General features: G+C 40.0%; 2 protein-coding genes across 4 annotated transcripts in view; both read left to right on the forward strand.

The window, feature by feature from the left end:
• Positions 1 to 20,886, forward strand: part of TPD52 (tumor protein D52) — a 106,675-nt gene extending 85,789 nt beyond the window's left edge. Inside the window, exons 3-8 of one of the 3 annotated variants that reach the window (XM_036097092.2) lie at positions 1,558 to 1,706; positions 3,250 to 3,351; positions 4,419 to 4,445; positions 12,858 to 12,899; positions 14,386 to 14,434; positions 18,125 to 20,886. In XM_036097092.2, the coding sequence (XP_035952985.1) occupies positions 1,558 to 1,706; positions 3,250 to 3,351; positions 4,419 to 4,445; positions 12,858 to 12,899; positions 14,386 to 14,434; positions 18,125 to 18,238 (483 nt within the window). In that variant the 3' untranslated portion in view covers positions 18,239 to 20,886. The remainder of the gene's footprint in view (positions 1 to 1,557; positions 1,707 to 3,249; positions 3,352 to 4,418; positions 4,446 to 12,857; positions 12,900 to 14,385; positions 14,435 to 18,124) is intronic. The other 2 variants (XM_078072285.1, XM_078072286.1) reach the window with 2 other exon arrangements.
• A 3,239-nt stretch (positions 20,887 to 24,125) lies between these two features.
• The window catches only part of MRPS28 (mitochondrial ribosomal protein S28), a 106,968-nt gene continuing 104,094 nt past the window's right edge, over positions 24,126 to 26,999 (forward strand). Inside the window, exon 1 of the mRNA XM_078072287.1 lies at positions 24,126 to 24,378. Coding sequence (XP_077928413.1) covers positions 24,163 to 24,378 — 216 coding nt within the window. The 5' untranslated portion in view covers positions 24,126 to 24,162. The remainder of the gene's footprint in view (positions 24,379 to 26,999) is intronic.

Consider the following 26,999-nt stretch of genomic DNA (forward strand, 5'->3'; position numbering starts at 1 on the left):
CCAGGCGCCCCCACTATATATTGTTTTCAAAGGCCATGCTGTCTTTGGAATCATAGAAGTGTGAGATCGAGGCTGAGAATATGGCTTTGCAACAAGCCAAGAGAAGCCATCTTTCTTAAGGGTCTTGAATATTAATGACCGTCCCACTTTTTCAACTTCCTGGGACAGAAGGTCTCTTCCGAGTGAGCTCTCTTTCTCCTGGTGGGTCTGCCTCTTGCCCTCTGTTTTTCTGACTCGGGCTTTTCTTCTGCTCTCTAAGTCATTTTCTGTTCTCCCTAGCTTCTGCTTAGAGTTTTGGCCTCCTCAAATATTTTTAAGCTTTCATATCTCCTCATCTCACTGTGCCCTACCTGTGCTTTAGGGCTTCTTTATCCAAGTCTTTCTAGCTTCTACTCCCAGTGTTATCTCAGTTTCTCAAACTGGATTCCTGAATGAGAGAGACCATGGTTAGTGGAGCATCTTTTCACAGCAGGCACATCACTGGGTGGTAGCCACTCGATTGGGTGGCTGTCCTTGGGTCAGGGGCTTACCTCTCTAACCTCCAGCTAAGGCTGGTCGGTCAGCATCAGGGGGTCCATGCGGGACTTCTGTGGGGCTCTCTGGGGGAGACAGTTTGGTTTATTTATGGCTGTGGCTTTGGCCGGCCCTGGGACAGACATTTCCAGTGTAAACTCATATGAAATGTACAGGAAGGTTGGATTTCGATTTGGCTTGGCTGTGCATGTTTTAGGGGAGAGTGGTTTGATTTGGTACACAAATATGAGTTCTGTGGGCATTCAAGTGGAAGTCCACCTGGAAATGCAGACCAGGGGTCAGAAGAGTGGATGTTAGAATAATTTGAATATTATCTGTGTGGAGGTTTGAGCCCTAAGCTTCCATGAGATAGCAGAGTAAGGAAGTATAGAGAGAGAGGAGAAGCCTGAGGACAACTCAAGATAGAAATAAAAAGAAGAGAAAAGACTCTTGATTTCAGCTCAGGTAATGATCTCAGGGTCGTGAGATGGAGCCCCATGTCAGGCTCTGCACTGGGTATGGAGCCTGCTTGAGATTCTCTCTCTCCCTCCGCCCCTCTCCCCCCACTTGCATGCTCTCTCTCTCCAAAAAAAAAAAAAAAAGATTAAAAAAAAAACAGAAGGAGAGAAAAGAGAAGCTCTATAGGAGAGATCGCCATGTAACCAGTTTACTTAACAACATGCTATATGTTGGTTTTTTGTTTTTGTTTTTTTAAAGATTTTATTTATTCATTTGAGAGAGAAAAAGCACAAGCAAGGGGAGAGGCAGAGGGAGAGGGAGAGGGAGAAGCAGACCCCCTACTGAGCTGGGAGCCTGACATGGGGTTCGATCCCAGGACTTGGAGATCATGACCTGAGCTGAAAGCAGATGCTTAACCCTCTGAGCCACCCAGGCGCCCCGCTATATGTTGTTTTTAAAGAGACAGATAAATGAATCAAAAAATGTTTTTAAACGACTCTAGAATTTTGAGCACAGTTTGGCATTAATAATCTTCACTTATTGAATGACTCTTGCTGTATTTTTACCCCACCCCCTTCCTCATAGGTAGAAGAAGAAATCCAGACTCTGTCTCAAGTGTTAGCAGCAAAAGAGAAGCATCTAGCAGAGATCAAACGGAAACTTGGGATCAATTCACTACAGGAACTAAAACAGAACATTGCCAAAGGCTGGCAGGATGTGACAGCAACATCTGCGTACGTTCCCTTGATCATACCTTTTTCTAGAGAATGTAAAGGACACTTTTGCTCCTTTTGTCTGGGCAGGAGAATTGAAAGGGGATGAGGATGCTCCTGCAACTTTTCTTTGTACTACACAGGGCTCTCCCCGCCCAGTCCTCAAGTGTACCTGACTCTTCTCTAACTGTGGTCTTCCACACTGTTCTAGGGGATAGAAAGAAAACCCAGCCTCGTCTGTGAGTTGAAGTAATAACAAATAAGTTCCAACAGTGTTGTATATTGACTTGCCAAAAATGTGTCACGTAGTCCTCAAAATGACCGAATAGGGTGGGAGGTGAGGTAGCCTGAGATAAGGAAACAGGATCAGGTAAGGTTTGAGGTCACAAAACTCAAAAATGTGGGGGGCAGGATTCGAACTCCGGGTTGACCAAGTACAGAGCCAAGTCTTTCTTCATCTGCTCTATACGTAGCATAAGACTCTTGGCTCATCGCCTCTCATAGGTGCTGGTGGCAGAAGCCCCTTAATCTTCTTGTCTTTTTGATTACACAGATTTTGATAGGGCATTATCACGATGCAGTTTTGTTTCCCAGCACCAGGAGGAGCAAGCTTCTAGGAACAGATTCTGAAGTGTGTTCTTTATCATCTGTATCTTTAGTCCCCGGTGCTGAGCTGGTGACCAGCAGCAGTGAGGCTGATGGCATCCTGACAGGACAGCACTAGGGTGTCCATTCCCTTTGAGCCACTTTCTACCCGCAGAAGTCCAGGAAACTATTCTTTGACTGTGTATCACCATAAACTTTTTGTTTTTAGTGTTTCATCTTGATGGGATAAGTAAAAATGCCTGAGCATTCCTTTCTATAACGTGAGGATCTTAACCTCTTTGTGGCTACCATATTCGTTTGTTTTTATTTTCCCTTCACTAATTCCTGGGTAGATGCGGAGAGGGAGGTGGTAAATGCTAGCTTTATGTCCTAGCAAATATCACACTCAAGTCATTTTGAGTGTCGCACCTTATACGTACTCTGCCAAGAGTCTACAAGTCCTTATTTGGTAGCTCTGCAGACATGCCAAAAAAAAAAAAATTCTTTATAGTCCATATAATTTATTTGAATAATAAGGTGCACATGAGCCTTACCTTGCTTCTGGTCCCTTTTTAGGAGATAAAGTTATAAAAGGCATGTGAGGAATTTGATTTCATTTTTGTTTTGTTTGGCTTCAGTGGAAAAGAGTAAGAGGTATAATTTCTTTCAGCCTCTGGCTCCTTTTCATCTTTTCTCTGTGACTGTTTTTGCCCTGTACCCTGATTTCCTTGGCCCTGCCTTTATAGGCATCTGTCTATGTGGCCATCCTAGGGCACTGCTGAAGACAGCACCCGAATGAGGGGTAAGGAGCAGGTGAGTTGATGATGCCCACCTGGTGATTGTGAAGGAGTTTGGATGTTCTAAAAAAAGATTTGTTTAATTTTTGAGAGCTTTCCAAGAGCTGGTGATTGTGCTTTAAATAACTGCTATTAGAAAAGGTTAGCTTAACTTTTCTTTGTTCTTTTATAATTCAATGTAGATACAAAAAGACATCTGAAACCTTATCTCAGGCTGGACAGAAGGCATCAGCTGCTTTCTCATCTGTTGGATCAGTCATCACCAAAAAGCTGGAAGATGTAAAGTATGTCCTCATTTCTCCTTGCTTATTAAGTAGCTGAGGCAAATTAAAGTATGTTGTGGTTGCATTTATTTCCCGTCTTGGGCTGTGGATAATGCTGGATTCTCCTCTTTTCTAGTGAGGGAGCCCACTCCTTCAAACCAGACCTGAAATATTGCCTAAATTATTTTAGGTGTAGCCTTCCAACTTTTAGGCATAGCATTCAAAATAATCATCTTACGAATACATTTAAGGTTGTTGGAAAATTCTGGTTGTGTACTTCTGTCCTTTTAGTCCTTCCTGATCATGCAGGGTAAGTATGTCTCTCGTAGTTGCAAGTTTGTGGTTGTGGGCCGAGCCTGTTGTCCTGCTGGGGACACGTCCAGGAGCACTGACTGCACGCTTGGACTGAGACCTGCCTTCAGTTTTGTGGGACATTGTTACACCGTGGTGTGATTATGACATGCTTATCTGTGTACTGATGTGTACTAATTTGTAAGCTCTCCCTACATCCATGCTTAGGCCCAGATCTTGTTATTGAGCTTTGCTTTTCATTTTGCATTTATATTGTAGATTAGTCTGCAGAATTTTTGTGGCAATTTCGATAAAACCACAGTGTTTTTGTGTGTCCCCCCTCCTGCAGCACTCCCCATGTTGATTAGAATAGCTCTGAAAGTGACAAACATGGTTTAAATTTGCTGTGCTTCTGTTGGCATGAAAGTTTTTTTGTTTTACCAACAAAACCCTCAGATTGCATGACTTTGTGTTTTCGTTTGTGGGGAATGATTGGTTGAATAAGTTTGGCAATCAGTGTATTATTTACTCTGTACCAAAAAACCAAATGGCTTGCTTATTATATCTGGACTAGCATCATTTTAAGCATTGTGTAATAAACATAGCTCACTGGGATTCTTTTGACAATTTATATACATCTCGTTGGTGCTCTCATTTCTTTTTATGCCAGCTTGATTGTATAGCACTTTAGAGTCCAGTTAAAACCTTACACAACTTTTAAAAAAGTAGGTTATTTCATTGTTTTAGATTTACCAGAACTTCCTTTCTTTTTTAATGCTTACTGTGGCTTCTTGCAGATTGCAAGCCTTTTCACATTCCTTTAGGTAAGGAGAGCTTGAACCATCCCTGCAGCTTAGCCGGTGTCTAAGACAACAAGTGTGCTTAATTAGATTATTATGCCGCGTTCAATGGTTGTGTTTGTCTACTACATACTTCTTCTTGCATTTGGAGTATCTTTTTCTCTAGTGCATACCTATTTTTAAGGGAGGGTTTCTTGTATCCCATGGGTAACGGATAAAATTAAAAGAATAATTTGACACTGTGGTTCAGGGATATGGAAATGATTTTGACATTTCTTACCTTTTTTTTTTTTTTTTTTTTGGTAAAAAGAAGCAGCTTAACCATGGCATACAGAATTCCTCCCTTTTAATGTCTGACTTTGTTTTTGATGCTTTAATTTCTTTGGTGTTTTTGTAAGGATGTTGGAATTCTCCTTCACGTGGGGCCCATTAAGTATCTGTAATAGACTGCATATGTACTGTCTCATGATGTTAGTCTCCCGACTTATACAGGTTACTCTGAATATTAGTTTTATTGTGGTAAAATATACATAAGATAAAATATACAACTTTTCAATACTTGTTTTACTAGCTTATAGTTTTTACTATTTTTTAATTTCTTTACACTAGTTATATTCTTTATACATGTAAGGAAATTTCACGGTTGCAAAAGGAAAAATAATCTAGGCTGAAAAAAAGCACATTAAAAAGATGTCAGCCCAAACCATGCTATAATTATAGAAGGAGTCTTTGTGATGTTAAACAGACCTCTTCTCTGTCTCCCATACAGACTGTTTTATCCAATTAATAGAGAAAACAAAGTTGGAGGAAGGACTTTAGGCGTAAGCAGGAAAGGCAACATGGTAGTCTCCATCTCTGTTCCCGCAAACGCAAACTGTCTTCTCAAGCAGTCACTAGCTATAGTCTGTCTTAAGTAAGGAAACATGTACTTAGAACTGAGGTTTTTCTGTCCTAGTGACACTTGGCCCTGGAAGTCAGAGGAAATCAACTCTAAGTGCTGAATTATTTAAAGTTAAAACTGTGCTTTAAAAAAAAATAAAATCAGCAATAGGAGGGGATTCTGTATCTTTGGTATTCAATTAAAAATGTCCCATGTACTCTAGGCAGCTGTTAAGACCATGTTATCTAAGGTTGTTTGAGTTGAGTGAATAGATATTCAGTCACACAGTCCATCCTGCTCACGTCAGACTGCATTTTGTGGACAGGTCCAAAGAATATAACCATAAATCAGATATGGTTCTTGTATGGAAAGACCTTAAAATCTTAGAGCAGATGGAGTGGGGGAAGGAAGTGGGGACCTGGAGTGGGTGAAGTTGGAAGAGCCCTCTTAACACTGGATTATGTAAAACAATGTTGGATGTGATAGAAACAAAAATATAAGAATATTTATGTAGGGCGCCTGAGTGGCTCAGTTGGTTAAGCGACTGCCTTCGGCTCAGGTCATGATCCTGGAGTCCCTGGATCGAGTCCCGCATCGGGCTCCCTGCTCGGCAGGGAGCCTGCTTCTCCCTCTGACCCTCCCCCCTCTCATGTGCTCTCTCTCTCTCTCTCTCATTCTCTCTGTCTCAAATAAATAAATAAAATCTTTAAAAAAAAAAAAAAAAGAATATTTATGTAAGTGCTATTGAGGAATGATTCATCAGTACGTGTCCCTGTTCTTGCTGTATATCTTTAAGAAGATTAAGCAAAGGTACATAAGATGGCTCAATATGTGCTGTCTTATTAATTGACCAGAACAGATTGAGTATTGCCGATCTTTTCTAGCTCCTTTAGGCAGTCATTTTTTCATTTCATTTAAAAAATATAATTGAGGGGCACCTGGGCGGGTCAGTTGGTTAAGCATCAGACTCTTGGTTTCGGCTCAGGTCATGGATCCTGGGATTGAGCCCGAAGTTGGCTCCATGCTCAGTGGGGAGTCTGCTAGAGGATTCTCTCTCTCTGCCCTCCCCGCCCAAAATAAAGAAATAAATCTTTAAAATATATATATATATATATAACTGAGATTATACTCTACCATTTTTAGTCCTGTTTCTTTCTCTTATTTTTTTTAAAGATTTTTATTATTTATTTATTTGACAGAGAGAGAGAGAGAGCATAAGCAGGGGGAGTGGCAGGCTCCTTGCTCCCAGGACCCTGGGATCATGACCTGAGCCGAAGGCAGGTCCTTAACCGACTGAGCCACCCAGGTGTCCCTGTAGTCCTGTTTTCTAATAATGTTTCAGGATTTCTTTTCCTTCAGTGCCCATGGTTCTTGGTCACGCCGCTTTGAAGAATGAAGAGGTAGACCAGACGAAGAGTGGTGGGCACCAAAGCAAAGTTTATTGAGTGATAGTTAAGTTTATTGAGGGATAGTACAAAGCTCCCGAAGAAGAGGGAGGGCACCTGAGAGGGTTGCTGTTGGCGTTTCTAAGTCTAGGGGTTTTTATGAGATTGTTGGCGGGCTGTTTTAATCTGATTAACCCTCCCTGCATCTGTCACCCAATCAGGTTTTTGTCCATGTGCTCATCTACCTACCAGGGAGTTGTTCATGTGGGAAAGGGTGTAGGGCTCCTTCCAGGGTTGTGTAGAATAATTCTCTTAGGACGGGGCCAGGGGCAAGGGTTAAAGTAAGGAGGTTAAAGTAAGGCTTTTGATTAAAACTTGGAAATCAGAGACATGAGATTATCTTCTGAAAGCTAAATTTTATAATTCTCACAGATTAAAAGTTGGCTAAAGACACTTAAATCATTTCTAGGCCAAGAAGCCCCGATCGTAATTTGATTTAATGTATTCATATATCATACAAATATATGAAAACATAGATAATAGAAATACATAAAAACATACATAATAGAAAACCTATATAAAGAAAGACCACATCTTTTAGATCATTGAGTCAAGGGAGCAAATACTGGCCCCAGAAACTGTCCAAGGAGAGGGAGCTTGGACAGTAGATTTTGAGGGTTTCAGTCCCAGCAAGGCCTTTGCTCCCATGGAGAGGGATGCGAGAGGCTTTTGCCAAGTGCTTGAAATAGTTGGTTAATCCTGTCAACTATCCTTTGTTTTGAGTCCATGCTTACCCAGCAGGCTTGAGGCAATGATTTCACTCTCTGACAGGACTGTGGATGATTTGCTGACGTGAATTATTAGACTCAGCAACAGTTTTTATGCCACATTGTCAATTAATAAATTGGCACTTGGGATTTAGATATTTGTCTAACACCTCAAGTGGGTGTGTGAGGAGGAAGCAGAGGAAACAAGAGAGACAGACAGATCTGTTTTGAATACCCTGAGAGTTAGGTGTCTGGGGGCCAGACATGGGTCAGCGTAATGAGAATATCCTGGGAGGCCCTTTGGGGACAGCCAGCTTCCCCCCCCCACCAGGTAGTCTGTTCATATCCACCCCTCTCCTGTTTGCTTATTTTCTACACATACATGCTGAGCATTGACTCATGCCTTTAATTTTTTGAGAGAAACTTTGAAAGAGAAAGAGCCTTTTCATTTTCCTTGGTGCCAGCGTTAAACCTCAGTTTTAGTGTAATCATTCAGCAGCCTCGTTCGTCAAGTACCTTTGACATATTTAGGAGGAAGTGCTTATTAACTTTGCTTTTATTTCCAAAGGAAGTTTCTCCTTTTTATGTGTTTATCTCTTCATATAAACCTCTACATATTTTTTTGTTTGTTTTGGGCTCATTAAAGTTACTCCAGACAATTCTCTTTTGCTGAAAATTTCCACCACTTAATGGGAAAAGAAATGACGTCTTCTCTTTCAGAGAGTACCTCTTGATCAGAATTTGGGAAGCTTTATTGAACTTTTCTACCTCTCATGCCCATATTTCCTAATTTTAGTTACCACAGTTGTTCATTCATTCATTCTTCCATTCAGAAGTATTTGTTTGAATGCTAACCATGTGCCAGCCTCTCGTCTGGACTGTGTGGTTCGAGTTGCCAGTGAAGTAACAACTGGGTGCAATGTGAAAGCTTTAAAGAATATAATCTAGGGTGCCTGGGTGGCTCAGTTGGTTAAGCGACTGCCTTCGGCTCAGGTCGTGATCCTGGAGCCCGGGATCGAGTCCCGCATCGGGCTCCCTGCTCAGCGGGGAGTCTGCTTCTCCCTCTGACCCTCCTCCCTCTCATGCTCTCTGTCTCTCATTCTCTCTCTCGCAAATAAATAAAATCTTAAAAAAAAATTAAAAAATAATAAAAAATAATAAAAAAAATTAAAAGAATATAATGTGAAATAAATGTTAGTATGTGTTTCCATTGAAGTCATCCGTAGTAGTACTAATAATGGTGAAAAATTATGTTCCAGGCAAGGCTCTGTATAGTCCCTCTGAAGTAGGTGCTGTTAGTTTTTTTGATTGTGCAGATGAAGAAACCGAGCCACAGAGAGATTAAGTGACGTCCCCAAGGTCACACAGCTAAGTGGCTGAAGGCTGAGATTTGAACCCACGCAACCCCCTAGTTCTGGAGCCTGCATTCTTCTTCTCTGCATTGTTTTGCCTCCCCAAAGCAATGGTAGTTGAAGAATATGCTTCTCTAGGCACTGCCCGGCAGTTACTTTGGTTTATTACTTTCAGTCAAGAAATTACTGTGAGGGCAAAACGGAATAATAATACACAGATAGAGCGCCTGGCACATCGTAAGCAAGCTTGCCGTTCACCCTTCCCCTCCTTTCTCTGTGTCCTACCTATTCCTTCCCTCCTCCTCCTTCCTCCTTTCATGCCTCCTCCTTTATAGTGATTAGGGGTGACGAGATCAAGTAAATGTGAAAGAAACAAGGAAAATATAAAAAAATCAATTCAGCGTTTAAAAAGAATAACTTTTCTAAAGTAAGAGGAAATATAAGGTAGAGAAGCATTTAGTGAGTGGTTTCTTTTTTGGTCAGTGTTTTGAGGAACCCAGATTTACATTCCTACTTTCGATACTATATTTAAGGGTTACCAACCAAGCTGGAAAAATTTTAACAAAATTTGCTGTATAGTTTTAACTAATTCTCACGATGTATCTATTAGAGACGGTTCTGGTCCAACAGCAACATGGCTTTTTGCTTCTGAAGTTTTCCGTATTATATTTAAACTTCAGTGAAATTGGAGAAGTTAGGTAAGTTGAGGCAAGTTGAAGCTTTGTGTAACTTTCCATAGGGAAGCTAGAAGTGCAAGAACAGCCGCCCTATAGTTGAATTACAAACTAGTCACCAACGAAATGGAATTTCATCTAAATATGGATTATAGAGAAGTTCGAATAACTGGATGGACTTGACATTGCTAGGAACTCCTTGTTCTCCCTACTGAAATGGCTACCTCAGATGCAGGGAGACCCGCGCTTTGTATGCATCTGTATTAATTTGATTTTGTTCTCTGTTCAGTGAGTGTATTTTGAATCTTACTGTGAAATATAAAACACATAGAAAAGTGCTCACAACCAAATTCAACTCAGTGATTTATCCCAAAATAAACAGCTTATCGTTATCACTTCCTTGCTTTTCCTTATATATTCCCACGTAAACATTAAGTGTGTGTATTCTTCACTTTGTCTTTGCTGCTAACTGAAGTTCAGCACTGGCAAGTAGGACCCTAAAGTCCTTTACAAGAGATGCTACATTGTTTCTTAGACTTCTCAGAGTGATCATTTTTAACATTCTTCTTTAAGTCACGTTGCAGGAATCATTGGGGCCTGTGAGATGCTTAATGACTTAAGTGCCCCAAATTATCAGCTTCTGACTTGGTTTTCTGTAAAATCAAACATCTAAAATATTATCTGTATTTCCAATATTACTGTTTTCTCCTATTTACCTTATTTGTCGGTTTCCCCTTTCTTCTTGACGTCTCCTTGCATTGATGTTCCACTACCATCTATCTCTTACCGAATTGGCGGAGACCCTTTGATTAAACTCATGCATAGCTCTCCACTGCCTTCTTGTTTACATTCTCCATCCCCTGATAATTCCAGGTGACGTTTACAATTCCGTTATTCAACCTTTATAACCCCAGGGCTGATTTCTTCTATAGAATAATCCTGAAGTAACTTGTGCCCCGGATGTTGAATTTACTACGGTCAACTTGATGCATTTAGAATGCACTTTATGATTTCTTCCACTTTGCCTTTGACCCCGTTCCGTCTTAACAACTAGCTTGTATGCTGGTTCAGGGGCACAGAGCTCCCCAAATGGCCATTGGAAGAATGAGCTTTTTCGTGGGTGCTTAGGGACAGTGGCTAGAAATTAACTATGGATTTCTGAAATTTGCCCTTTCTCTACCTTTTTCTTCATTTTGTTGATACTGTTGAATTCAGTCTGTGAGTCCCATGAACAAGCAGTTTATCACACATTCAGCCATAACTCTCCTTCTTTTGCCAGAATTTGGTAATTTCTGCCAAAATGAATGTTCTTGTGAAGAGTCTTGGTTATGAGGAACAAAATATTGTGTAAATTAGCTGACCTAAGAAGGGGAATGTGGTGCACAGAAAGAGAGTTCTTTGGGAATCCAAGGAAGGAAAGGAAGCGAACCCTGGATCCACCCAGACTCGCCGTGCTGATTGGAAAGCTGGTAGAAATCAAGGTCGCTTCCAGAAACCAAGAAAACCACTGTTCCTCCCCGACCCTGTCCCCCCCACCCCCCATGTGGTCGTCTCTCCTTCCTTTCCTCTACCTCTCTCTGTACTTCTATTCAGTCCTTTCTTTGGGAACTGGCTTCCTCTGCTTCCTTGCAGCTTTGCCCTTCCTGGTCCCAAAAAAGGTCTTCCTCAACATTTAAGCCTACATAACTTTTTAAGCTCTTGTACTTAGCCGCTAACTGACCAGTGGCTTAGTGTCCTAATTACAAAATCCCAGGATAAGAACCTTAATTGTCCTCTTTTTTTTTTTCTTTTTCTTTTCATTCAGTCCAAACAATTTATAGATGAGCAGGAGGTTAGTTGTGGTGGTTGGAGCTCTACTGATCCAGTTATTATCACTGATGATGATGAAAGTGGCTGTGGAAATGTGATTATGCAGACAGACTTTTTGGAAGGGTCTAAACTCTTGTAAACTACTGTAATTAATACAATTAGAATTATAAACTAAGAAGGATGATTTTTATTCATCTCTATCCTTCAAATATGGATCCGGCCCACTGCAATAGATCAAGCAGGAAAAGACTTAGCAAATTCCTCCTAGAATAGTCTTATACCCAAGGTATCTACCACTCTTATAGTATAGAGAGAATGGTGAGCAATATGGATCTTTGCATGTGTCATGCATGACATTAAGTATGAAGATATCCAAATATTTTACCAATTATCTTGACTATATGAACTGCCAGCATATTTTGATTTATATCAAGATCATACTCCCATGTCATTACATATTAGTGCAAAACTAGATTGGGGGAGCTTCTCTTGAAACACATTGTCATTTGTAACAACAGATTTTTTTGAGAAAACTAAATCACACGCGCAATACTCAAATATAATTGAGAACACCTTGGACTGTCCAGCCTGACCGAAGGAAAGATTTCCTACCAAAAACGCTCTGTCAGTCATCAGAATATTTCAAGGACAGCAACCATTATCATCAATTTACAGTGACTTTGTGAGCCCCCAAATTAAAGTGCTTTCATCTTGTGAGGCGGTCTCTATGGGAGATGGCTGAGAGTAGATAGCCTTGAACCTGAATGGTCGGTGAACTGCTTGCCCTAGAGAAAGAAGTTGGTCCCAGTAAAACAAAGGGCCAAATGTTATTTGAATGAGCATTAAGAACATTTAGTTAATTGGGATGAAGTACAAGTGTCTCTTATTAGAAAACTGATACTACTCCTAAGGTGTGATCTATGAATCTCACTTGAAGTTGTCAAATAGGTGATTTATTTTGGTCTGATCACAAATCTGTGGGAGAAAGGCAGCTGCTGGAGCCCTTCACTGGCCTCACTTGTGCGTGTGTGTGCCTGTGTGTCTGTTTTGTTTTTTGAGGGGAGGCGGTGAACATTGAATTAGGAGTCCCAAAGACCCAGGTTCCATTCTGGATTCTGCTGTGACCTCGGGTGAATCATTTAACTTCTGAGCCTTGGTGCTAGAAGCCCTACAGACACAGGGGAAAGCACTGTAGAGTGTTCAAAGTGCTATAAAATGCAAGGGTGAATTATTAGTTCCATTAACTACGTGGGTTAAATTGGCTCATGAAGGGGATGCCTGGCTGGCTCAGTCGGTGGAGCATGTGACTCTTGATCTTGGGGTCATGAGTTCAAGCCCACGTTGGGTGTAGAGATTATATAAATGAACTAAAAGAAAAAAATAAAAAAATTTTAAAATTGGCTCATGAATAAAAATAAATTATGTTGGAATAACTTTGATCCCCTCCACCTCAAAAAGTAGATTAAGTCTTCATGGTGCCCAAAGAATAAGCTCCTAGAAAGCAAGGTTTTATAACGTCTAATCACTGTACTAACTTCATGTCTATCTCTTTTTAATGCTGCCTCTTAGTATCCGCTCCATTCAACATTCAATTAGCATGCCTGCTATGAGGTAAAGTATATTTTTACAAAATGTAGTTGATCTTATGCTTTCTTATTCTTTATTTAGATGTTTAGCTTGAACTGTTCTGAAGTAGGGACCTGGGGTTCTGCTCTAAGTAAGCTGCGCATCCACTCTGTGTCAGTATTCAGCCGCTCTTCCTATGATGTTAAGATGGGTGCAAGAGATCCATTAAAGATATGTGATTAAAAAAAAAAAGAATTATCTCTATTGCATTTTGTAAACCCATAAAATTGTTTCATATCTTTAATCTGCTTCATTGGAAAAGTGAACACGACTCATCTAATAAAGCTGCTTTCGCCCAGCTTGTGTAAAAGGTGTCCCACCACACCTGTCTGCATTAGCTTTAGTTGCTCCACTTTTCTTCCATTTCTACTTCCCTCATCCCGTTGTGACATTTGGAGCCAACTGTGATTTAATTCCACAGTCCGCTTTCATCAGGAAACACGTGCAAGTGGTGTATGTTATTACCGCATTTAACCTCTCTAGAGAGGCAGAGAATTTTTAACAATATATGCTTGGCTTAACCTTCAGTATACATCAGAACTATCTGGAGAGCTTGTTAAACCCCCTGCTTGCTGGGCCCCACCTCTGGTTTCTGATTTCTGTAGGCCTGAGGTGGGACCTGAGAACTTGCATTGCCGACAGCTTCCCAGGAGCTACTGATGCATCTGGGGCCCCACCCCTTGCGGCTGGCTGCCCATCACCACTGTGGGAGGGAGGAGACCCCTTGTTCCCTTCTTCACCTTTTTCATCTAGGTAATAGGAAGGATATTCGAGGTCAGGTGGATAGTCTAGTAGTTTTGGAAACCCAGATGTGAACAACATAGGTGCTATGATCTTCCTTAATTAATATGGATGAATGTGAAGGCGTGGGAGAGGCTTCGCCTGGGCTCAGAGTGCTCTGTCAGCTGGGGCAGCTTTGTGATGCAGACAAAACCACCTTTCTTCGTGTCTCCCTTCCTTTTGGTCTCTCTTTCCTTGGCTCTAATGCTGCTCCCTGGGAACCAGGATCCCTGTTTTGGAACGTTACATGGTCTGCTTGTCCTGTTTGGGGATGTGGGTTCGTGTAGGACTCTTGCCAGGCAACATGGGAATTTAAACTTGACTTTTAGAGTCTAGTACCTTCACCAAAATTAAAGTGGCACGACTAGATGGTTGAAGTGACAGAACGGATGTTTTACCTGCCCTTGTTCTCTCTCCTCACACATGTACTTGACTCTGTTATCCCGTATGTCTGAGACAGGCTGTTTGTGGAACTGAAAGCATTGTTGTAGAAATCTTAGACCAGAAATTGATCATCTTACCTAATAATGCAGATTTGTGTGTACGCCTGCACACATACGTACAGTTAAATATGTCTCTTCGTTGATTGAGAATAATGGCGAAAAGGAGTACAGTCAGCTAATGATGTTTGCAAAACTGGTGAGTTTTTGTTAAGTGTTTGTAACATAACTCTTTTTCTTTCTCTCCATAGAAACTCCCCAACTTTCAAATCATTTGAAGAAAAGGTTGAAAACTTAAAGGCAAGTAGAGGTGAATAGTGATGTCTTACTTGGTACCTTAAATTTTTTTGCTGTGGGTAAATTATTCTCATTATTCTTTCTTTCTAAAAGTATTTAAAGAGCTTTAATAACTTTATTCTCTACATTATTATGAATGATATATTCTCTTTTAATCAGTTTTTTGAGTGTATGTTGTAGCATGGCAGATGCTAAATGCTGAAAGGAAATGTATAATTTCAAAAGCAGTATAGTACTTGAGAACTGTGTGCGACTCAAATACCTCTATAACCAGATAAAATTTAATATAAATTTTACTGTAGAACATTAACAAGAACATTATAAAAGCACAAAAAATAACACACAGAAACATTGGTCATACCACCTAGAGTCAGTGATATGTATGTAGTAGGACTACACCTTTGTGCTTTAAGAAAGAATTAACCAAATACAACATATACATTTTCCTATGCCATTAAATATTCTTCCTCAAAATTATATTTAATGGTTGCTTGCATGTACCCTATGACAGGTATTGTTTGTTCAGTCCTTTAAGATGTTTGTTCAAACATTTAAGATGATGATGATGATGCCATGGTGATCATTATTGATGATTTATGGTTTTATTTTTTGATGGCTTTGATTTCAGTGAAGGTGGGCATTTTTCCACGACTAGCTTTATTAATTTGTAAATTGTATTTTTTTCAAGATTATACTCAAAATTATAAAATCATCAACTCTTAGGATCACAAGTGACCAGAAAGGTTGTCTAGTTCCCATCCACTGCCCAGCCTTCTCTACAGAGTTTGTGCAAAGCCAGTATTTCCTTTCTTCTTAAACTAAATCTGATAAGTACTACAGATGTTTTTAAGGATTAAAAGCATTATCTTAAAAGCTTTATATAAATCTGCTTAAAAACAAATACTCAGATTTAGTCTTTCAGAACTGTAACTGAGTCACTTATTTCTAAATGTGTCTTTCTTAAATTGCAGAAGCAGGGGATGATTATGGAAAGAAAGAAAGAAAACCAAACACTGTCCCATGACCTGGAGCTTTTTTCTTGCACAAACACGAATACATACCTTTTGTCTTAATACATAAATGTATAAACATTTTTTCAGAAAGGAATCACACTGCACACACAGTCCTATAACTTGTTCATTCAGACCCACTAGCATACGTGCTCTATGATCCTACAGACATGGGGACCTGTTCTTTTTACTCACTGATGCTTCTCAAGGGCCTAGAATAGTCCTTGTCACATTGAAGCTACTTAATACATATTTGATGAGCAAAAAATATATCCTAGTCATTCTTCTAGGTCTGTATGAGACCTGCTTTATTCTTTTTAATGCCTAGTCATGTATTTGAAAACAAACTGTACATTGTAGAAGTCAAGGCTTACTGTAATTCAGTTCTCACTATTTGAGGTCTATCGTAAGGCTCTCCTTGAAATCTGCCTTAAGCATTAGTTTTTGAAATGATTGGTTGGAAAACCAGACAACTGTATTCTTTTGACACTGAAGATGAAGAGAAACGTCCTGGTCATTTACTATATATTCTCCCTCTGAGTATAGATTCTATAAATTGTGGTGAAACTTGGCTTTTGAAACATGACTAGGTGCCATTCAGATAAAAACTTGTAATTTTTCTTTTTAAAGATTTTATTTATTTACTTGACAGAGAGAGAGACAGTGAGAGAGGGAATATAAGCAGGAGGAGAGGGACAAGCAGGCCTGCCAAGCAGGGAGCCCGATGCGGGGCTCGATCCCAGGATGCTGGGATCCTGACCTGAGCCGAAGGCAGATGCTTAATGACTGAGCCACCCAGGTGCCCCAAAACTTACAGTTTTTAAAAGTAAAGTTTATGAAACAGATACCCTCCCAAAGGACTGTAAAATATAGTTGTACACTTGGGATATAATTTTGCTAAATTACATTTATATTCAATTAAACATCAGGTCTACGTGTACTTTTAGGTTTAGATTTTGGATTGATTCATTGATCTGATTATTGAGCATTTGCCATGTGCCAGGGGTAGGCCCTGGAGATACCACAGTAATCAAGAGACAGAGACCCTTTCTGCAAGATGTGTAGACAGTTTAATGGCCAATGAAAATAAAGTGAGGTAAGGTGCCATGACTGGGAAACTCTGGGATGCAGTGGGGACCAGTGCCAGGAATGTCTGACCTAGCCTAGGAGGGAAGGTGGGAGAGGGCTTCTCACAGGACACAATAATATAAATGGAGGCTTTTAGGTTGAGGGGAATGTTTGGAGAGAGATTTAGAATTTAGAAACGACAGCCCAAAAGTCAGTGATTGATTGGATGTGGCACAAGATGGGGAAGGATCAAGGATGACTCCCAGGTATCTGACTGGGCCAACTAGGTAGGTGCTACAGCCATTTAAAGTCTTAAAGAAGGGGTGCCTGGGTGGCTCAGTCGTTAAGCGTCTGCCTTCGGCTCAGGTCATGATCCCAGGGTCCTGGGATCGAGCCCCACATCGGGCTCCCTGCTCGGTGGGAAGCCTGCTTCTCCCTCTCCCACTCCCCCTGCTTGTGTTAATGCTCTCGCTATCTCTTTCTCTGTCAAATAAATAAATAAAATCTTAAAAAAAAAATAAAGTCTTAATAGAGAAGAGACCAGTTGTGGGAGGAGTTCAACGTTAGACATGTTGAATTGCAAGGGTCTTAATATTTTCCTCTAATTAAGACATGTGTTTTAATAAATTTAATAAATATACAGTAGACACAAGTCATGCAGATTTCCCAAACAATTCAAAGATTCGGATGGGAAACCAAAGCGAGTGACAAAAAATTTCAACTAAATTCCAACTGATAATGTGTCTGTGGCTAGTCAGTTAAGATTGAACTACGAGCATCAAGTTAAACCTACTGTGAGTTGCATTGTGGGTTACTGACTGGTTTCCTAATGTTAGCTCTCCTGTTGGTCAGTAAGGAGATGTAACAGAGAGAGCATAGATATGTCAGTGTTATTAAGGATGAAGTGAAATAATAAGGGTTTTGAAAAGCATAAAGTATGATACAAATATAAGGCAGACCTATTCATGCAGACAGGTGTTTATTGACAAAATTTCAGGCCAGATTTGGAGTAGTGCTTCACAAACTATAACTTGTCTAGGAAACCCCTGGAGACCTCTGTAGATGGGCATGGGGAAGTTGGTCTGATCCTACATGTCTAACAAACTCCCAGGTGATGCTGAGTCCGTCTGGGGGTCCTTGCACCACACTTTAAGTAGCAGCGGGTTAAGAAATTTACACTGTAACTGGGAAAAATAGATATAATTCTTTCCTTTGTCGTATTCAATATTTCTTGAATGCGTGTAGCTGAGTGAACAATCTGATGGAATACAAAGTGTTACCCAAATATAAAGAGACTTCCAATAGATATTTTAGAATAATAGGTCTTAAAAAGTTTTTTGGACAAATTTTTCTGGGAAGAACTATGAGCAGATGGGAAAAAAAGAGGAGGGGTAGAATCTACCAATCTGAATATTTCCGCAGAGGAGCCCGCACGGTTTTCTATTAAACTGCACCAAACACTGCAACAGTACTGAATTCTGTACATATATGATCGTCACTGGGCTATTAGGTTCGGATCGATTTGTTCTTCAAAGTAAAATTTGAGTTACTTTTTTGCAGAGTCAGCTGAGTTTATGTTTCATGATGTCTTGTCCTTTTTGAACTCTTTTTAAAGTCTAAAGTAGGGGGAACCAAGCCGGCTGGCGGGGATTTTGGAGAAGTCTTGAATTCAACTGCAAATGCCAGTGCCCCGGAGCCTCTTCCAGAACAGACGCAGGCGAGCCCATGAGGTCCTTACCTTTGTTCTGCTACCCACTGCCAGATGCTGCAAGCAAGATCCAAGCACATCTTGTCAACATTCGTTGCCGTGAATTTCCACCAGATGTGCTTTTAATTAGCTTTACATATTCATTTGACCAAATAGTTTGTGGGTTGAACAAAATAAAAGTATCTTCACTTCTGTTCCTGGGAAACACCCTTTAATGTGCATTTAAGGGCCCTGATTTAGGAAACACCATTATAAAAACACAGGTAATCCCTGGGGATCCTCATTAGAATGATCTCAGAAGCTTCAGGTTATCATAATTGCTTTCCTACTTTACAAAATTGCTCTGGATCTGGGATACCACTTTGATCTTTGTCTTCAATATGATTTTCTTGTTTCCTTCTTGAACCTCTGTGTATTTGATTGCTAACTAAAATTTTCTTTAAAATTTCCTGAATCCTGGTTATTAAAAGTTTTGGCATAATTTTCTTTACCTCCGAGGGAAGAACGACCAGCCACAAAAAATATTTTTGAATAAGCATTGTTCTGATAGAAGGTATATCTTTTGTGTCTGAAGACAGCAGACTAAATAAATCAGCTCTACATCCAATTTGTTAGTTTGGTAAGTGACAGCGTGTGAGGTGGTTCAGAGTCCTAGGTAACTTGAGAGTGGAACCCTCACATCCTTGTCACCATTTGCGACAGTAACCATTTCAGTATATTTGTTATTATGCCACTTCTCTCAACTTACTTTTCATGAGACTGAATTTCTAGTTTCAGAGTAAGTTGCAAAATAACATTTTGAATCAGGCATATTGTAATTACCAGCAGGTTGAAATATGAACACTCTCATCACCTGTTCCATTCAAAAGCCTGAACGTTTTTTAGATCTCAGTAGCTGTAAAAATGCTAAGATCAATCACATTAGGGGAGACGTTGCTGTCTTCATTTAATTCATTTAGCACCATTTAAAAATAAGCACACGAAATTGTATGACTAATTTAACTTGAAAAGATTTTATACTAAGGGGTTGGTGGTAGGTAACTCCTGAGGATTTAATGCATTAATGAAAATCAACTCATTGTTTTCTACTTATTTGTTTTCATTGTGTTAGAAATTCTAAAATGATGTAAACGTTGCCCCCCTACTTTGAAAAAATGGCAGGGCTGAATGAACCAAAGCCTCTAGAATTATCTGCATGGAGGCCAAGGTACTCTCTTCTAATAGCTACTTATTCATCACTATTACCTTTTCATTATTCTGTGTATGGTTATGGCCTATAATGTTGTATTTGTTATTTATCAAGTTGTGATTGTTTTAGTATTGTTTATGCCAAATGTTAATTGCCAAGCTTGGAGTGACCTGAGGCATTTTTTTTTTTTAAAGCATGACTAGATTTAACTTCAGGATAAATTATCTTATGAAAACCAAATTTGAAAAGCCACAAGTGTTGATTGTTATGAGTAACATGCTGCCATTCTTGATTGCTAGAGCTTTTGTTATAGCACTTTAGATGCAACTGAAAATATGCTCTATTAAATGTGAAAAGCCTAATAAATTCTGTCTATCAGTAGTATAGGTCTCAATATTTATTGTGAGACCAATGGTCTGGAAACAGCTTGTATTAAATAATCAACTGGTGTCTATGCAAAAAAAACATTTTTTTTTTTTTTTTTTTACTATCTGCTTTAAATCACTACTTAATGGTGTCAGACTAACATATAAATTATTTCCTTGATGAGGCTTTAAGGCAGTTGCCCCAGTTGTTGAAGCACTGTCCTGGAGGACTGGATCTGTAAAAATTTGTCTTTTTATAGAAATACTGTGGTTACTCATCATAACTGTTAAATTATTTTTTTCCAACTAGTCTTTCATTTTTTTTTTTAATCTTTTCATCACATTGTTTCTTGGGTGTCCTGCCCTGTTACTATCTTTCAATTTTAGCTGAGTGAAATATATTCAGATCTCTACTTTATAATGAGAAATGATAGAATAAGGAGTGGAAAATGGGATGGGAGTATGTGAGTATTGGTGATGGTCGTGAAAGAAATTGGGAGAATTGCTTTTCCAGATATCTACCTATACTTAATTTTAAATGATTTAATCTTTTGCAAAGTACTCTGCATCTTAAAAGTAGTAGTAAAAAGTAGTGAGAGATTGAATTTAGAAAAACAAACATATGGACTTAGAAATATTATTCAAAATAGTCTTTGTGGAAGATTGAATATGAATTCACAGATATTTAAGAAATTTGGAACATAGTGATTATTAAAAATACCAGAGAGTTCCTGGTCACTCTATTGAATTTTGTGTTTGACACTGTAAGAAAACAGTAACTTGAGAGTGAAATCTCAGATGTTTAAGTGAACAAGAAGTGTGACAGAAGGAAATAATCCCTGAAATTAATCCCTTTTTACAAAGGATTGTCTTCAATTTATGGAGTTTGTGGAAAATAAAGCAAGAATTCTCATGCTTATGAGGTCAAAGTAATCATTGGAAGAGAGAATTCACTGGATTATTCTTTTAGTAATTCAAACTACTGAAATAGAGAAGAAAAAAAAAACACCTTTAATTTGGAATCACGGTTTCTGGATGTGTTTATCATTAAATGCACACTGTATTTTTTTTTTTTTGTATAGTATTTGAAAACAATAAAAATTCTGTAATTTGGGTATGGGTTCTTTTGTATGTATTATGTGTCAAGGAAAGAGGTGAGTCCATTATTACAACTTCTCTCCAGACACTTCATATCCTAGATATGGAAAAACCCCCATAAGTAGCAATATGGAATTAGTGTATCAAAACTGAAAAAGTTAAATGTTGACTATAAGTGACTGTTCGCTTGATGTATATAGAGGAGATGCTACATAAGGTCCTGTCAACTCACATGTGTTTCTTTATAGCTCTTAAGACTCCGATGAAAAATCAGATTTTTTTGCCCATAGCGAAGAAACATTTGACGATTAATTTGGGACTGTCCCATTGTAATTGGATTAATTATAGAGACTGTGTTGGGTTAGAGTTAATATAAAACAGTATCACTTTTAAGTAAACCTGCATACCTTATACAGATAATTTCCATATTATTCAGACTCTGAAATCAAAATGAACCAAAATCAGAATGAGTGGAAAGAACTCTTAGTTTATAAGCCTTCAGAGGGCAGGGCCTGCATGTACCTATCACCAGCCAGGATTTCATACTTACATAAATGCTACTTGGTGACTAAATTTCTTGCCAACTCTCATATACAATTTTGATTACGGAGTAAGGTTGGTTGGTAGTGTGATTCTTTTAATTTGGTGGTTTTCCTAGCATACAGTAAAAACGTAACACAATTTTGTTGTTGGAATATTTATAAGTGGGTATGATCTTTTGCTTTAACATTCTCCATGTCAACATGCTTTGGTCTTCTTGGTTTCTAGGATCAATTCTCTATTCTTATTTTCCACTTGGACTATTTTCTGATACTCTCTTCTTCCAACTCCTTAAATGTTACTGCCTGTCCCTATTGATCTTGCACACATGATCTCCTTAATGATCTTAGTCATTTCAGCCATAGAGATGAGTATCTTTAGAGTAATACTATTCTCTCCCCAGTGTATCACTAGTCCTATCCTTTTTTCTAGGTTTTTATGTAAGCTTTAAGATAGGAATTTCTAATCACTTCCTGGTCACCTCCACACAGACATTAATAGCCACTATTTATTAAGCTTTCAGTAAGTGTTGGGCATTTTGACTCATTTCTCTTAAGTCTTTGCTCAAGGTTGTGGCAGTGTAACCATTTTATAAATGAGATTAACAACCATCACAGGTGGAGCCAGGACTTGAACTATATTCTGTTCACTTTCCTTGCCATCCACCATTACTAATATTTTTACAGAGTGTACTAACAATTTGCAAGCTACAGGGGAAAAAAAGAGGATTGTATTTTTAATAAAACAAGAAGGAAGGTGTAGTGCAAGGAGTAGAGCAGGATCAGAATCCCTCAGGTGCCATCAAGAACTGATGGTTAGAGTTGGTGTTCGTATAGGCTAGGACAAAGTGTAGATATCTCCTTGTTGATTTGCCCAGTCCTTTACAGTCCCTCTCATTTCCTACTTCTAATGTTCTACCCAAGGAAAAGAACTAAGCATAACTTGAAGTCAGTTGATACAAACTTTTATACATTAAAAACCTCAGGATTTGTCCCAAAATGTCCACTGTCATAATCCTCAAGGAATTTATCATTTGACTAAGGTAGGACATGAATATATCTATTGAATTTTAGAGCTGGGACTTTAGTAATCCCATTTGTTCTGTAGCTATTGATTTAGTTAAATTTACAAAGCACTTAAAATTTAGCAGGGGGGCTAATGGCTTGGCTTTACAAGTGAGGAAGCCAAATCAACATTAAATTGGTTTGCCTGAGATCAGGATTACAGTCAACTAGAACTAAGGGGTTCATGAAGTCACTGGCCAATGCTCTTTACAAATTTACCACTTTTTCCTGAAGGGAAGTATAAGTAGCAATAGCCACAGATAACAAGGCAAAAATATCTCAGGTAAGACTTCATTAATGGTCAAATGAAATAAACAGCTTAAGTGCCAAGAAAGAACACCCTGGAGTAGAATCTTATCTTAAGCCCCCTACTGAATTTGTAACGATTACCCTACAGTTGGCTAGTAGTAATGTATGTGATTCATACAATTATGCACCATTCCAAGGTTAATGCACTTCTAGTTTTCTGTGTACTAACCATGCAATTGATGAGAACATCAGAAAGACACAAAATCTGTAGTCAGATACTACTAAAATAAGGGCTGTGGTCATACATAAAAATTCCTTCCATCAAAGTACTTGCAAATGAACTGTAAAGGGGCTTGCTGTGGATTAATATAAAACTGATAGAAGATCGATGGACAGCTTAGTTTGTGAACATTTTTAAAGTTAGGCTTGGTTTTGAAAGGGTAGGCAAATTCTCGGAATTAACATTGATGAGGAAAAGGGAGAAAATAGTGAAGGTGGGGGTCTCTGGTGGTGTCTTCTTAGGCACATTCCGAAATGTAATTACTTAGAAGGAATTGTAGCTATCTACAGGTGACAAAAACGTCTCAGAAAGATTAACTTTTGAACATCAGTGGACCGACCTCAGAAGAGGCGAAAAAAGACAAACTTGGAGCCAGGATTTCACACACATTCATTGAACTCCACTGTGTGTCCGGCGTCAGGGATCCAACAGCAAGGAGTTTACAAATTCGGGAGAGCAGACGCAAAACAACATTAAAAGTAAACTATATAGCAATGTTAAGAATGCTAAATGGGCGCCTGGGTGGCTCAGATGGTTAAGCGTCTGCCTTCGGCTCAGGTCATGATCCCAGAGTCCTGGGATCGAGTCCCGCATCAGGCTCCCTGCTCCGCGGGAAGTCTGCTTCTCCATCTGCCTCTCTCTCTCTCTGTCTCTCATGAATAAATAAATAAAATCTTAAAAAAAAAAAAAAAAAAGAATGCTAAATGGTACAAAGAAAACCCGGGGACTCCCATAGTGTGTTTGGGGTTCCAATTCTAAATAAGGTAATCACGGAGAGCCTCATATTTGAGCAGAGACCCGAAAAACAAATCTTGCGGCCATCTGGGGTAAAAACCCAGGCGGGGGGCTAGCAAGTGTCGCATTACTAGAATTTGCGGCAGGACAAGGGCCAAGCGATGCTCCGAGGAACGAAATTCCTGCAAGTCAAAAACACTTTCCACGAAAAACCTAGCAGATCGCTGCCTGTAGGGGACCCCTAGGCACCAACGATTTAATTCACCGATTTCAGTTTAACCATCTCTCCCTACCCCCGTCCCCTGCACCAACTACACTGCACTCCTGGGTCGCCAGTGCTCGGCAAGTGGGTGGACCATCCGTTGCTCCGCCCCGTGGCCTGCGCGCTTGCGGAGAGGTCCAAGGTCAGAGGTTGCGGAGCCGTCATGGCGGCGCTGTGTCGGACCCGTGCCGTAACTGCCGAGAGCCATCTCCTGCGAGTGTTTCTCTTCTCTCGGCCCTGTCGAGGCGCAGGCACTGAGAGTAGCTCCGGGAGTGAGAGTTCCGACTCCACAGAGCCTAAAATGGGCCAAGGCGGCTTCGCGAGCGCTTTGGAGCGGCATTCGAAGCTGTGGCGGAAGGCGGAGCTCGGGCAGAAGACAGTGAGTGGCGGGAGCTCGCCAGAGACGCGGTGAACGGGGCTGGGGTTTGAGGGGTGCCCCGGCGTGGTGGGTGGAGTGGGAGTTGGGGCGGAGCCTGGCCTACGGGTGGGGCTAGGATCAGGGGTGTGTCTTGGCCTTGCCGCGGGCTAGTCCGCAGAGCTAGTGGTTGGTGTTTTTCTCCATTTGTTGTACTTCTGTGCGGCACTTACGTGCTGGACTTGCTTTGTCCACACTCCTTTGCGCACATCTTCCTGGGTGAGTCCTGGACGGGAAACCAGCAGGGAGCGCTGCCAGTGAGGCGGTCTAGGGCGACTCCTGGGTCTCAGAGAGGAATTGGACTCCCACCGGGGAAGGCTGGGCGCTCTGCCGTCTACTTCTTTATACACAGAAGTTCCAGCGTGGAGCTTGGTGTCTGGCGTGCAGCGCTTTTTATAAATATTTGTTAATCCAGTGAATAGGTGAAAGAGAATTACTGTCTCTCTGAACTTGAGCAAGCGTTTAACCTGTCAGTGCTTTGCTTTCCTTTTCTGGAAATGACAAAGTTTCACATGTCTCAGGCAATACTTTGTAAAATAGGATAAAATAGATAAGTGAAATGGAACAAATAGACATAAATACGAGTCACATTTTTTTATTAGATTCAGCAGACATGAAATTGGATGTCTGGCAATGTTAAATTATATAAAAATAAACACTCTCAATTTCTGTACTTATTTCTTTGGAGACCAGCCCCCAACAGTTCACAGACTGGTAGTGTCCTGGATTATAGAAAACTACCTGGAATTTAGTAAGTATTTGTTAATAGTTATTATTGACAAAATTTTTCTAAAATCCAAGGATTAGAAGAAGCCTGCTGTATTAGGTTTCTGTTTGCTCCCATAACAAGTTACCACAAATTTAGTGGTTTAAGACAACACAGATTTATTATTTTTAGTACTGTAGGTGAGAAGTCGATTGATGTCTCACTGGGCTAAAATCAAGGTGTTGGAACGGTTTTGTTCCTCTCTGTATGTTCTGGGTGGGATCGGTTTCTTTGCCTTTCCAGCTTGTAGAGGATGCTTGCATTCCTTGACTTACTGCCCCCCCTTCTATCATTTTCAAAGCCCGCAACAGTAGATTGAGTCCTTCTCATAGTTACTAGACTCTTGTGATTACTTTGGACTCACCCAGATAATGCAGGGTAATCTCCCTGTTTGAAGGTTAACTGATTAGCAACCTTAATTCCATCTGCAATTTAATTTTCCTTTGCTGTGGAAGGTAACATAATCACAAATTTCAGGGATTAGGATGTGGACATATGGGGGGGGGGGCATTTTTGTCTACCATACCTGGAGAAGTCATAAAGTCCTAAAAGGATGCCGGTGACTGACCTGAAACTGACTAATGGATGGATTTAAATCCGTCCTTGGTGGATGGCTTTGAGGATTAAGTGCAGTAAAGTAGGAAAAGTATAAATATAATTCACATTTCCCTTCCCCAAAATATTTTTATAGGTAAGGGATTTCTTATTTCTCATCTTCCAACATTTCTCACTTACACCCCTTCCTGCATGTCTTATCACCACATTCCAAACACATTCAGAAACTACCAGAAAATAATTCTCATCTGCTGAGTTAATTGTGGCAAGTGTGAAATTATAACATCATAGGTAGAGTGTTTGAAATGCCATGTGGTGATCATACTTGGGGGTTTCACATGGTAAGCAATGTTTGTTTACTGAAGGAAACAACCAAGGTATTTGAGCCTGATCAGGATTCCATTGCCTTCCTTTCTCTTTGGTTTTTCCAAGAGGAGGCTGGAGTGTTTCTTGGAAGTCCCAGCACATCTATTAAAATTGTTCAGTCCAGCTCAGGCTGAATACAGTCTCTCTGAGCAGTTGTCCTCTGCCTAACACAGTTTAGAAAACATTATTCTACTAGATGGAGGTTAAATGTTTGATTGTGGGGTGCCTATGTGGTTCAGTCGGTTAAGTGTCCCGACTCTTGATCTCAGCTCAGGTCATGATCTCAGAGTGAGTTTGAGCCCCAAGCTGGGCTCCACGATGGGCATGGAGTCTATTTTTAAAAAAATGTGGTTGTGACATGTGGTTCACATATTATTCAAAATTTTTCAATATTTCGGTTTAATGGAAGGAAGGAAAATTCCCTGGAGAGGAGGGTATCAGGAGGCTGGGTTGTAGTCTCCATTCTAAGAGCTCTTAGCTTCCGAACATTTCCAGGTATGTGGATCCCTTTACTCATTGATGCCACTGACTCCCTGATCTAGGTCATTATACACAGTGGACAGAGTTATCTTCCTAAAGTTGGCCTCTGTAATCAGACTTAATGAGATGCTCTTTTTGCTTTGCTTGAGAATCTTGTAAGCCCTCCTTCCCACTGCCTACAAGATTAAATGCACATCTCTCCATCATCAGCCTGCTGCCATTCAGGACCCAGTCCAGTGCAGAGATTATAGAGTTTAGGTTCCATTTCAGAAGGCCAGGATTCAGAGACTGGTGCAACCATCTTACTAGTTAACTTTGGGCAAGTTACTTAGTCTGTCTTAGTTTGCTTTCTTATCTCAAAGTGGGCATAATACTCTAACTGGGGTTATGGTGGAGTTTGCATGAAATGATACATTTG

This window comes from Halichoerus grypus, chromosome 5 (assembly GCF_964656455.1).
Source record: "Halichoerus grypus chromosome 5, mHalGry1.hap1.1, whole genome shotgun sequence".
NCBI lineage: Eukaryota > Metazoa > Chordata > Mammalia > Carnivora > Phocidae > Halichoerus > Halichoerus grypus.